Below are 14,185 nucleotides of genomic sequence, written 5' to 3'. Positions count from 1 at the left end.
CTCCAAGGCTTTTTACCATTTTGGATGAAGTAATGGTTGCCCCATCCATCTGGATTGAAAAGTTATGGTGAAGAGTCGGGTTGGCAGAAACTTCAAGCATTTCCGTTTTCGTGAGGTTAAGCTGAAGATGATGATCTTTCATCCAGTGTGAAATGCCTGACAGGCAGGCTGAAATGCAAGCTGGAACCGAAGGATCATCAGGGTGAAAAGAGAGGTATAGCTGGGTGTCATCATGATAATAAAAATAATAATATTTTAGATATTTCTTAGCAAAAGATTTTAAATATTGAGTAAAAACAAGCAAGCTTTACTTATATGCATACACTTTTTTTCCAAAATAACCTTTAAAAAAAATAAAAAAAAATAAAACAATTCGAACAAATGTTTTAAAAACTATAATAAACTAAATCTATGCACAATAATCTGTCCAGGTCGATGTCCTCAGCAGTAAATACATGGAGCACGTTTACATTTACATTTAGTCATTTAGCATACGCTTTTATCCAAATCGACTTACAAATGAGGACAAGGAAGCAATTTACACAACTATAAGAGCAGCAGTGAACAAGTGCTATAGACAAGTTTCAGGTGTGTTTCATTGGCTGCTGATATGATTTCGCTATTTAGACTTTGCAAATAATACTTTTATGAAATTATACTATTAAGTGGAAAGTCTGAATGTGTGAATATAAAACCAACTTTTCCTCTATACCTTAAGAAAATAGAGAAGATGGGAGACTAATAATACATAAAAAGAATGACAAAAGACATGAGAACAAGTGATGAAATAAACTCATTCCTGTCTTTCAATGAGTGCTTATGTGCATTTAGGAGAACTAGGCAGCACACTCAGGGCTTCAAGATGGATTTAATTTAGTATTCTTATTATTAAAATATATCTGAATGAGGATCAAATGACTGAGTTGGTCTTTGAGAATGAAAATCAACCTGTTTGTTCCTGCAGATCTTCCTGTTTGACTCTGAATGTTTCTTCAATCTTCAAATCTTCACTCTCCTCTTTAATAAACGCCATCTTTATAACAGTGTGGAGATCAGTCGCTTCAGCAGGAGCTTTTCTCTGTGTTTGGACACTTTATCCTGTTTAAAATAAACAAAACAATGAACAGAAACAAAATAACTTCTCTTCAACATTTGCTTCAACAGTTTCTTTATATGAGAGTAATTAACAAAAAGAAATCAGGTAAAACGTTTCTTTAAAACACCTATTACACACTTTTCTATTACTTTATACAAACAATAGCCCTCGGTTACTGAGAATAAAATAGCACGTTGTGTAAGGGGTTAAAATAATATTTCCAACAGCAGGAACATAATTTAGCATCGTATATAAAACCTAAAACTTTAGCACTTTAACTTTAAAACGGTTTATATCTGTGAACGTTTTAAAACACAAACCTTTCTTCAGTTGAATCTCAGCGCTGAAGCGGCGCCGCATGATGACGTCACACGCCACGCCAAAATAAAAGTCTTTTGTGTTTAGCTTTTTTTGCCACTTACTGTTGCAGTCATGACTTACTGATACATTTCTCCCATGTTTTTCACTTTACACTATATCTGCTCTCTCTCTCTCTCTCTCAATTTTGAGAAACTTTTTAATCCAGTTCATGATGACTTGCATGTCTACAACACATTACTTCCTATTAATATCTGAGCCCAAATCTCTATTACTACTACTTTTAGAAACTCTATTACTACTTTTTTAGAAATTTAAGTTTTTTTTTTAATAAATATAAGGTGTTTATATGTATATTCTACTATATATCTATAATCCATATTATTGACTGAATGTTTTCACATTATCTCATCCTCAGCAACATTGTGAACTTTTATAAACGTGTGTTTGGTCATTAACTTGTGAACGCAGAATTACACAAACACTGAGGAGATTCTCTGTATGAAAGATGTGTGAGTGCACCAAAAACACAAATGTACAAGATTTCCTGCTCTCCTGCTTTTAGGGCTGCAGGCCCCATATGATGGCAAATCTTTTTCTGAGATGTGATTTAAAGCAAAAGTCCATCATTTATAGATGAAACAAGCTCAGGGACGCACACAAATGATGAAATATTTACACAAATATAACATTTATCAAATCAATATATCTTCTGGAAACAGAAACACACACATAAACCTCAAAACAACACAGATTTGGGAGGAAAAAAGTGGTTTATTTGATATTTCAGGTGCATGCAAGTATGACTTGAAAACAACATTAACACTGTTTATTTGACTGTGAACAATGTTGTACTTTGATAGTTATTGGCTGCTAATATGATTTCTCTATTTAGAGTTTGCAAATAATACTTTTATGAAACTAAATTAATAGGGAGAATCTCTGAATATTCCAATATAAAACCAACGTTACCTCTATGACGGTCCTTTATAATTAGAAAAAGTCATTTCTCATACCATCAGTGTCCCTGAGATGACCAAGTGCTGATATGCTTCCCCTTTCTCACTCACTGCAGCTTTAAACTTCATACATGCAATCGTGAGTGTTTATTAATGCAGCGATGGCGTTCTCCAGCTTTCAGCGCTTGTCTGCATGCATCTGCCATGTGAGTTTTCCGTCTTCCGCGTTGATTCGGCACTTTCCGTATCTCCTCGGCAAGCTCCGTCAGCCAATTGCCTCCGCCAAATACTTTCAGTTTTGATAGTTCCGCCTAATTCCTTAGTGCACTGGTAATTATTTTTTTCTTTTTTATTGTTGCAAAAAAGTTTACATCGCAAAACAGGGAACAATCAACATCGCAAGACATGTTTATCATTAAAAGAAAATTTGTAAAATTTGTATAACTGCAACACAGAGCAAGGAGCGGTACAAAAGACCTTCAAAGGAATAAACAAAACATAATAAATATTCTGAAAATGAAGTACAGAGAGCTTAATGCATTGATTAATATGAAGTGCAAATCCGCGATTTACAGTCATGCTTGGCTTTTCCCTCCATATACTTCCATTCATACGCATGCGAATGCGTCAGACGGGAAACGCAGGGTCATGCGTTAAGTTTCGCAGTTTGCTGCGGTGCAAAGTTCAAGCTTTATGAATGCTGACCTGCGAAATCGCATCACTGGGGGATACTACAAGTCTGTAAAAATGAAATATCTGGTTAAATATTTTAATATTTAAAAAAAAAAAAAAAAAAAAAAAAAAAAAAAAAAAAAAAAAAAGTATTGTGAAAAGTACAGAGCCAGGAGTGACACTTAAAAATAAAAATAATTTAATCATTCAAACAAAAGTAAAAAAAAAAAAAAAAAAAAAAAAAAAAAAAAAAAAAAAAACACTTAAATGTGTAGATAAATAATTATTGGATAACACTTTATTTTGATGGTCCATTTGAGTATTAGTAGACGGTCTGCTTAACATCGGTTAATACTGCTCCCTTAACAGACATTTAAATGACTATAAGTAACTTTGCAAGTACATGCCAATTTACACTAACCCTAACAGTCTGCCTATAATCTAATGAGAATTAGTTGGCATGTAGATGCACTGCAACTTAAACAGGTCATCGCCAATAGCCTAGTGGTTAAGCGTGCTGACATATAGCACCCTGGTACTCATAGCGACCAGAGTTTCATTCCCAGCTCGAGGTCCTTTGCCAACCATTTCCCTCTCTCTGCTCCCAATACTTTCCTGTGTCCAGTGAAAACGCCTTTTTAAAAAATAATAATAATAATAACAATTAGAATAAGCATTTACTTAGAGTAGTGTATTAAAATGAACTTGAACAGTTTTAAAATAGTATTTTTACACATGTCAAATTCTTAAAAAAAAAAAGTATATCAAGTTAAGAGGTGATTTATTAAAATATTTATAATAGAGTAATCAGAATAAACAAATTAAATTGTATATTCATACATTACTTATTAACTGCATTGCGTAATGAAATTAAAAGCAGCACAGCTCGATCCTGAACACTTCTCACCAGCCAACTTTGCTTAGAAGCCATCAAATCTAAACACTCATACAAATAAAATTTACCACAGCATACAGTTTGCTTTGGTTTTATTGGTTTAAAGTGGGATACAGAGAAGGTATTAGGATATTCAGTTGAAGTTACTCAACACTGTAAAGTGAGCAGTTCAGGCAACTGTAAGAGGATCACTGCATTCAAATCACAGTTTTTTAGCACACAAATAGCCCATTGCGGTTGAACAGCCCAGATTGTTCCAGCAATGCTTTGCTGTAGGATAGAGAGGAAAAAAAAAAAAAAAAAAAAATTAAGAGATCAGCAGTGGAAATTAATGCACATATACATACAACTTCAATCTTTTAACAAAATGAGGCCCCTCCTATTTCTTTAAAAAGTTAAACCTCTAAAACACGGGTCACCAATCTCGGTCCTGGAGGGCCGGTGTCCCTGCGGGGTTTAGCTCCATCTTGCCTCAACACACCTGGCTGGGTGTTTCAAGTATACCCAGTAAGACCTTGATTAGCTCATTCAGGTGTGTTTAATTAGGGTTGGGAGCCAAAATCTGCAGGACACCGGCCCTCCAGGAACAAGTTTGGTGACCCCTGCTCTAAAATGACCACTCACATGTCCAATTGATCTCCAAGCAGTTCTCGTTCCCCTTACTAGGCTCTCCTGAGCACCAGTTGGTATAACTAAACCTAGACCCATCAGTCCACAACCACTGTCCATCCTGAGTAGAGGAAAATCTGATTTATTAGAAGTTATTTAAAAAAAATAAATAAATAAAATTATTAATATTATTATTGCTTATGCCTACTTGTTCACCACCATGACCACCAATCCAGCAGCGTGTGGAAGCGGGCACCAAACTCAGCAGAAAAATATTGTCTGCCTTCTTATGCACCGAAGCGAGATTCGCACCAAGACTTTGACAGTTTTTCTGAAGGAGAAAGAGGTTGTTTGTTTATATACACTTAATTGCCAAAAGTTTTGCAAGAATTATAAAATGGCCTCTAACACATTACCTCTGCTGTGTTCCAGTTAACAGACGTGGAGAAAAACTTAAAGCATCGAGATCCAGAATTTTTCCATCCACAGGGGCATTTCTCATCTTGGCCTATACAGCATACAAATACGGCCATCGTGATAATCCCAGAAAAATTACTTAAATCAATCAGAAAGAGCTTTGACAGACAAGTTGTTCAATTTTAGCTAAAAGAAACTAAACAAAAAGTACATTCTGTAAACAAAAGGAGGCAAATATAGATGCTTCAGGGCGAAAAACTTAAGCAAATCAGCTTCACATTTTTAAATTCTAAATACACATCTTTTAAATTTGTAAATACACCAATTATGAGGGTTTTGACAAATTGATTGGTTACCTGCTGCATTCCCCATGCATAACAAGAAAAGCAGCAGAAGTCTTCCCAGCATCATGAACCTGAAAGTAACAAAGGTTCAGTGTTTGATTTCATGTTAAGAGGAAAATCCTTGGTATAAACATTGTTCAATAGCTTGCGATTATTTAAGAAAAGAAATAAAATCACCTTGGTGTTCCGATTGTTGCCTTCAGTGAAACTCAGACAAGACAAAAAAAAAAAAAAGGGTGCTGAGGAACTCAAATACACTCACTGATTAATAATACAGCTGATTCAGATTGAACTAAGCCTCGACACAGGTGAAGGAAATTAGTGGCAGGAACTGAAACAAAGGGAAACTTTCGGTGTGTTCCAAATGAGATATAAATGGCCCACTGAAGGGCACATATATTCATTGTACATATCGCTGTCAATTTTACATTGTCCTGTTTTTTTGGGAGTACGCTGTTGTATTTGCACTGTCTGTATTTTGCACTGTCGTTGTATTTGCACTGTCTGTATTTTGCACTGTCATTGTATTTGCACTGTCTGGAGCCAGTATCTAAGCTTTTCACTCATCACAGCACACGTGCTGCTGATGATGTGACAATAAAAGTGATTTTGGTTTGATTTAATTTGACTCTGAAGTAAAAACAAAAATGAGCACCTTGTTCACCGAAGTGCTCAAAACTGGACCCTTTGAAATGAAGGATTTTGAAGGGTAAAACTAATGGACACTTCAGACATCCATGATCCTTTGCACACTGAAGTTTTGTTTTATTTTAAATGTATATATTACATAAATATAATAATGAAAATACAAAGGGCAATGACTGCAGGTCCTGAAGCACATTGGTAATGAAGTGAACATTTGCATGTTGCATTATTTGTTCACGAAACGTGTATATAGTATTCATTTTCCCCACCACAGTTAAAATATTAAAGTATTTTTAGTATTGTTTTAAACTGACCTAAAAAAGCCCAATAAAATTTTATTAAGATATTCAGCGAAGGTTTAATTTCAGAATATCATTTTTGTAAAGATTGTATTGGTACAAATAAATGGAGTACAGATCAATGTAACTGAAGCAGAACGACTGCATTTGAGCTCAGTTTTTTACCAAACAAATATCCCATTGAGGTTAAACAGCCCTGATCGTTCCAGCAACGCTTTGCTGTAGGACAGAAAGAGAGAGAGAGAGAGAAAAGTAAAAGTTACATTCTTTTGGACAAATGAGGCATTTCATGTTACTGGATAAACTTAAACAACTGTAAATAATTCCTGAAACAAATAAATAAATAAATATTGCACTCTCACAGGTCAGTTATCTGCAAGTAGTTCTCAGTCCCCTTGTTAGTCTGCTTCATACATAGAAACATACACACATTTAGAGCATTACATTAAAGTCTTGACAAACAAATAAATCTTATGCCTACCGGTTCACCATCATGACCACCAATCCAGCAACTTGTGGAAACAGTCACCAGACTCAGCAGAAATTAATACAAACAGGTCTGGAGGAAAATCAACCTGAGGGTTCTTTGAGGGATGTTATAAGCCATGTAGAGTAGACAATGTTCATTAAGGGGTCAGACAGTATATTTCAGGGATCTGAGTTCAGTAGAATGAAAATAAAAATTCATATAACATCTGATTTATTATTCAAACTGTTTTTAAAATTATGATTAGAATCTGACATTCAGTAATTGGAGATACTTTAATTCAGAGGTGGCAAACTCGATTCCTGAAGGGCCGCAGCCCCGAACAGCTTAATTCCAACCCTGCATCTAAATTGACTTACTTTTGGCCTTTATGTATTTAAAAGTCTTATACAAGAAAAAGTTTTTTTAACACATATAGACCCAGTTTCACAAACAAGGATTAGGGCTAGTCTAGACTAAACTTGAGTTGTCTTTGCTGAAAATAACTTGCAGTTATTAAAATACACCGGTGATTGTTTTGGCCCAAGATGCAAAAGTAATGTGTTTTTGTAAGTAATTTTTATGAAAGCTGCTTAAAAAAAACATTAATTTCACTAAGGCTTACCCCTGGCTTAAGCTATGCCTTGTCTGTGAAACTGAGCCCTATTGTCTATTGGATTAGGCTATCGATTTCCAGGCCCCAGACCACATCCCTTTAAATATGATCATGCATTGACCGTGGTATGAACCATTATTTTTTGGGGAGGAATTTTTTTTGAGGGAGCAAGAATGAATTCATTAGGAGGACTTAAACCCATCCTAATAGAGCTTTGGTGCAGGCCTACTGCTTTCTCTGAAAAAAAAAAAAACTATCTCAAGAGGTTCCAAACCTTTAGGAGTTTTTGTTTTGTTAAACACGACACATTTCAGAAAGCTGAAAACCTGTCATCCGTTTCATGTCAAAAAAAAAAAAAAAATAGAAAGAATTATTAATAATTAAAATATAATAATAATGTTTGCATAGCAATGGTATTATGACATCACCAAGGCTGGAATTTACGAGAGTTGTGCACACCTGACAAACATTAAAACACCATGTCAGTGCCACGCAAGCATTTGATTTACCTGAATTGCAGTGTTAACTTAAGAGCATTAAGCTGTCATCTGCTAGTATATATTATTTAGGGCACAAAAACTAGAATTACATTGTAGATCAGCAATTAAATGGTCATGTCATATGAATTATTTTTTATTTATTAATTTTTTTAAACTGAAACAGAGGTTCTTCATCTGCAAACTGATCTCGAGCATGGAAATGTAGACCGTTTTTTTTTTTCAGTTTCTTTTTGGAAAACAGGACAGCAGTGTGTGGTCTTTTGAATAGTTCCATTTAGTAGTCCTGTCCTTCCTAGGGTAAGTGTTTTTCCCCTCTTTACAATAATGGATGATGCATTACAAGAATTGCAAGATTTGGTAATTCAGTTGGCAGCTGACAGTGCGTGGCTGCAGACTCTGTGCAGTGCAATCTGAGCTGCATCCAATGCTTTTTAAAGAGCTCACCTAACCCTCATAGTGACATTACTAGCTCCATTTGAGTGCATAATGTCTGAAATTGCGTCGCTGAGTGATGCAATCTCTGCTTGCATCATAAAGAGTGCATCCAGATACTATTGGCTGCAGCAGGCTCAGGCACCTGTTGGGTTGCTTGGCCCTGATGCTGCCCTCTGTAACACTTCTACGGTTCCAGCGGTTACACCTCCACCATGTGGTGTTACACCAGAGATATTTGGTTTCATTCCATGAGATCGACGGTGCCCAAAACTTAAATGGCAAAAATCAGGTTTGGCCATCGGTGAATGGGTTGAGGAGGCACAAACATGCATAAGGTTGCATTTTATTTCGATAGCAGATAAAGCTTTTTAAATTGATAATTTGGAAGGTGAGGCCAGAGAAGAGATCAGATACAGTTCTGATCTAGAACGCAGGGATCCTGACAAAATCAAAAGGCATTGCGTGATGTCTATGGTTGCTTTCAGTCGTATGTTGCCTTGCATGAAGCCTTTTCTAGAAAAGCAACTTGAGGGTGAGACTCTTATGCAGTGTTCACACTAGATGTGGAACGCGCGTCAAATCGGGAGTAATTTAAATGTTAAGTCAATGCAAATGCACGAACAGACATCCTGCAGCACGATATGCATGACACAAATGATGTGAATTGCACGGTGTGAATGGAGGATTTAGCACGTTGGAAGTGCTTAAAGCTGCGGTCAACACTTGACTTTTCTTCCCATAGACTTCCATTCATACGCACGTGAATGCATCAGACCGGAAACACAAGGTCATGCGTCAAGTTTCGCATGTTGCTGCGGTGCAAAGTTCAAGCTTGGTGAACTCTGACCTTGTTTAATCCCACCCCTTTTTGCAGCACCATACAACAGAATTTCGCCCAGACAAAGCCTAGTGTGACCATAGCTTAACACGCAATATGCTGGAATTTAAAAAAAAATAAATATCTATACTTCGGCGAACCATTAACCTCTGCATTAACCAATCAGGAGCTTGCTCTTGTGGGGGTGTGATTGTGACATACTGCCTGTTGTTGGTCCCGGGAAAGGTCTTCCAGCCGATGCCGACAAAGTTCATCAAACTGGGCTCATCTCAGTCAGAAGCACTTCTGAAAGCCTCCATTATCCAGATAAGTATCTGGAGGAGTTTGAACTCTCAGAGCTGGATGCAGCTCTGAAAGGATCCAGTGGACTGAGACACGGCCCTAAACGGATCGACGCCGTTTTTCAGCCTTCATAAATGCACATAACACTTATTTTCTCAAAATCCATGTTAGCCATTTAGCAACAAAGCTACAGTCACTAGGCAGACAGAAGCAGTGCCCATGATGCGAATCCACATCTGTTCTGAAGTGAATTTCACGCACAAATGAAGAGTAAACTCATGGGTTCATGTTTCTATTTACACGCGAATAGTGAGATTAATCAGCGCCTGGTGTGAACACAGCATTAGAGTTCTCTCCTACACTTATTAGAAAGGTTTAAAGAAAAAAATAAATACAGATAGTATTTCAAATAGCACAATATGAACACTTTAATCTGTATCTCCAGCAACACCTGGTGCAAAACATACATCTTAAGTCTAAAGCCATTGTGTCACTTTCTCCCATATTACATCCACAATGCAGGGTTCCTCAAACAGATTTTCATCTGTGAGACACCGGACTACCAGCACCTTGGATGACACGTAATAGTATTCTGATAACCACACCCTAAAAATTAACCATGTTTTACACACATACACCACAAGAGATGATTACAACAATTTAATTTATTGAAGCAGTTCAAAAGCTGATGAGAATAGAATCTGAATTTAGCCCAATCATGACTGCACACCACAGGTATCAACTCACAGTTTTCTGGCACAAATATAGCCTTGTGTACTTGAACAAGGTGTATTATTCCAGCAGTGGTTCGCTGAGGAAGGGGAATAAAGACAATTTTATAGATTTAAAAGAAATAATAATAATAATAATAATAATAATAATAAAAGCCCTCTTACCTGTCCAGTTGATCTCCAAGCAGTGCTCTGTATTCTTGTTGTTAGGCTCTCCTGAACACCAGTTGGTATAACCAAATGGAGATCCATCAGACCAAAACCAATTTTCTGCCTAATGAGAGATCACCTCATGTGGATTAGTACTCATATTCTCAGACCAGTAACCCTACCAAGTATGCCAAAGTTAAGTCTTACATCTTCAGCATCATAGCCCCCAATCCAGCAACGTGTGGAATCACCAGCCAGACTCAGCAGGAAGTCATTTTCCACTTTGTTATGCACAGAAGCAAGATTCGCACCAAGACTTTGACAGTTTTTCTGGAGACAGGTTTATAAATAGTCAATTAAAAGTTCGTATTAGCCAAGATCATGAAGGGCTTTAAATTAAATGTGGTCTCAAACACATTACCTCTGCTGTGACCCAACTAATAGACGTGGAGAAAAACTTAAAGCATCGAGATCCAGAGTTTCTCCACCCACAGGGGCATTTCTCATCCAAGTCTACACAGTATATAAAACACAGGGTTATGATATTCCCAGCAACATTAGTAATATTTGACACTTAAAAAGAAATGATCGAGTCTGGTAAACGCATGCGTAATCCTTATTCTCTCTTGAACCCAAAAAGTAAAACTTTTAAAGAAAGAGTTGACAAGTTCACTGGTTACCTGCAGCATTCCCCATGGAGAACATGAAAAGCAGCAGAAGACTACTGAGCATCACCATCATTACCCTGAAAAGTTAATAAACAGGAAAATTCAGTGTTTGAACTAAGTAAAGGGAAAAATTCAGAATATGCCTAAATCACCTCAGTGTTCCGATTTAATAATTTCTGAAGAGTTTGTTAAGTTACTCAATCAGCCCTGCTGTCATAAAGTGAGTACACAGACAAACAAACAAATTAACAAAGGCAAAAACATTAAACGTCTAATAAAGTAAACATTCACGAAACTAAACACAGAGCCAGTAAATAACAACAGAAACCTGAAGAAAAAGAAACCAGACAAAAACTAAAGGGTGTTGAGGAACTCAAAAAATACACTCACTGATGAACTAATACAGGTGATTCAGATTGAACTAACAATCGACACAGGTGAAGGAAATTAGTGGCAGGAACTGGAACAAAGAGGGAAAAACGCAGAAACAAACGCAGAAAACACTAAAACAAGTCCCAAACTGTGAAATCTGCTTTTATACTTGCCTTGATAAGTAAACCCTGATGATACAGAATTTCAAATAAATCAACACTATTCATGAATGGGAGAATGTGGATAAGACATGTAAATAAAGACATATCAGAATAAAAATTAAATACCTAGATACATATTTAAGCTATCATAAAATTATGGTGGACCAAAAGTGACACTTAAAAATAAAATGAAAAATAATGATCAATTTATTAATTCAAACATGTTAAACACATTAAAATGTGTAAAAAAAATAATCACTGTTTTAAAATTTCAGCAAATGCTATTTTAAAATGTTTATTTAATATGTTTGATTCAATTCAATTCAATTCACCTTTATTTGTATAGCGCTTATACAATGTAGATTGTGTCAAAGCAGCTTCACATAAAAGGTCACAGTAAATAGGAACAGTGTAGTTCAGTTTGTAGTGTTTAAGTTCAGTTCAGTTGAGCTCAGTTCAGTGTGGTTTAATAATCACTACTGAGAGTCCAAATACTGAAGAGCAAATCCAACGATGCGCAGCTCTACAGATCCCGAACCATGCAAGCCAGTGGCGACAGCGGAGAGGGAAAAAAAACTTCACTAAAGGCGGAAGTGAAGAAAAAAAACCTTGAGAGAAACCAGGCTCAGTTGGGCACGATCATTTTAATTTCTCCGCTGGCCAAACGTCTTGTGCAGAGCTGCAGTCTCAGTGGCGGAGGCTGGAAGCTGGCCTCAGCGAAGACTCGTCTGTCTTTGGAGCGTCACAGGAATTAGTCTCACGTTCTCCACTCTTCCATGACCATCACAGTAGCTGCTCAGGATTCGGCCTGGTCCAGGATATGGAAACCTTGGGATCATCTCGTCGTTGGTCTTGGATCGAATCAGTGACTCTGCATAGTCTGTGGGCCTCGGGAAGAGTATCCCCAGGTGGAAATGGAGAATAAAGAAAATAATTAGCGTAGCTGATGTTCACAGTGTATATCAACAAGATGCAGAACCTGTGTGGAAGCCCCCTAAGTGGTGCACTAAGTGTATGCTTTACTGAACAGATAGGTCTTTAATCTAGTTTTGAATTGGGAGAGTGTGTCTGAGCCTCGGACGTTATCAGGAAGGCTATTCAGATTTATTAGAAGTTTTATATATATATATATATATATATATATATATATATATATATATATATATAAATAAAATAAAAATATTAAGACTTATGCCTACTTGTTCACCACCATGACCACCAAACCAGCAGCTTGTTATAGCAGGCACCAGACTTTTTTATGCACAGAAGCGAGATTCGCACCAAGTCTTTGACAGTTTTTCTGAAGGAGACACAAAAGTTATTTACTTTTTCATTTGTCAAATCAAAGTTTGCATATTTTGCTAACATCATAAAAGTCTTCAAATATTACAAACAAATTACCTCTGCTCCAGTTAACAAATAGAAAATCTTAAAACATCAAGAACCTTAATTTTTCCATCCACAGGGGCATTTGTCATCTTGGCCTATACAGTATATACGTATATGGTTATTGTGATATCCTCAGCATAGACAGTGTGCGACCTGCTTAACACAACCTAATCTGTGACATCTTTTTATATACTTGATGAGTTAAACCATGATGATCATACAGAATTTCATCGTTTAAATTAAATTTATAAATGGGAGAATGGCAATAAGACAAGTCTATATAAAAATGAAATGCCTGGTTAATAATCAGTATGAATGACCAGGAGTGACACTGAAAAATCATTTTATCAATGAAAAAATTCAAACATAAAAATGTACATAAATACATCACATTTAAATGTTTAAGTAAATAAATACAATTTGTTTTAAAACATTGATTAATCAAACAATAAAAAGTATTTTATGAAGAAATTACCTTAAATTCTTTAAAAAATGCTTTTGGCAAATTTTTTTTTTTTTTTTTTAATGCTATTTAATATGTGCATTTTATATATATATTTAATATGCTTTTTTATTCTTTGATTAATTAGCATAAGAAAACATGAATTAAATAAACAGTTTTAAATAAGTATATTTACAAATTTTAATTGTATTTTTAAATGTAATATTTTATTGATATAATAATATATTATTGATATATTAATATGTTTTAAAAACACAAATTAAATCAATTTAAATATGCTTTGTCCATTTATAGTCGATTTCTTATTGATGCATTTTTTATTATTTGAATAACCAACATTTAAAACGTGAAATAAACAAACTTTTAAAATTGTATATTAATTTATCCATTGTTTAACTGTTTATTTGTTTAACTTAAATGTGATTCATTTAAATAATTTTCTGCTTTAATTATTGAAAATTGATCATTTGATTATTCATTTTATTTTTAAATGATGCTCTTGGTCCTCCATAGAACAGTGCCTGTTTAATATTTCCATTCTAATATCAGGTGTTATATGTTCATCCTGAATTTAATTAAATTTAAGTATCCTAACATGCAGTGTTGGGGAAAGTCACTTTTAAAAGTTATGCATTACAAAATTGAGTTATTCCTCCAAAAAAAGTCAGTAGCTGCATTATTTAGTTACCTTTTATCGCAAGTAATACATTTAGTTAATTTTGAGTTATTTATTTTTATTCATTCATTCATTCAACTCTGAAGTTCCTCTGAAATATTCGGTTGTAATATTTGGTTAGAAGTGTCAACTGGACCATCTCTGCCTTTATTGTGAGCTGAAAACGGTACAGATTCAGTTCAGT

The 14,185-nt window shown here is 35.4% G+C and overlaps 2 protein-coding genes across 2 annotated transcripts; both read right to left on the bottom strand.

The window, feature by feature from the left end:
- Positions 1-4,077: 4,077 nt before the first annotated feature.
- Positions 4,078-5,517, bottom strand: LOC130222213 (ladderlectin-like). The gene is made up of 6 exons (XM_056454848.1): positions 5,488-5,517; positions 5,323-5,381; positions 4,966-5,057; positions 4,758-4,880; positions 4,565-4,670; positions 4,078-4,210 (listed from the first exon to the last, which is right to left on the bottom strand). The coding sequence occupies exons 2-6, from the start codon at positions 5,375-5,377 to the stop codon at positions 4,143-4,145; spliced, it is 444 nt and encodes a 147-aa protein (XP_056310823.1). The 5' UTR covers positions 5,378-5,381; positions 5,488-5,517; the 3' UTR covers positions 4,078-4,142.
- Positions 5,518-10,081: 4,564 nt separating this feature from the next.
- On the bottom strand, positions 10,082-11,013 carry LOC130222209 (ladderlectin-like). The gene is made up of 5 exons (XM_056454844.1): positions 10,953-11,013; positions 10,694-10,785; positions 10,480-10,602; positions 10,288-10,396; positions 10,082-10,202 (listed from the first exon to the last, which is right to left on the bottom strand). Exons 1-5 carry the CDS (start codon positions 11,011-11,013, stop codon positions 10,135-10,137), a joined length of 453 nt encoding a protein of 150 aa, XP_056310819.1. The 3' UTR covers positions 10,082-10,134.
- Between the last annotated feature and the right edge of the window lie 3,172 nt (positions 11,014-14,185).

Source organism: Danio aesculapii, chromosome 4 (assembly GCF_903798145.1).
Source record: "Danio aesculapii chromosome 4, fDanAes4.1, whole genome shotgun sequence".
NCBI classification, from domain to species: Eukaryota; Metazoa; Chordata; class Actinopteri; order Cypriniformes; family Danionidae; genus Danio; species Danio aesculapii.
Note: the sequence above shows the minus strand (reverse complement) of the source record. Positions and strands in the feature narration are given on the sequence as shown.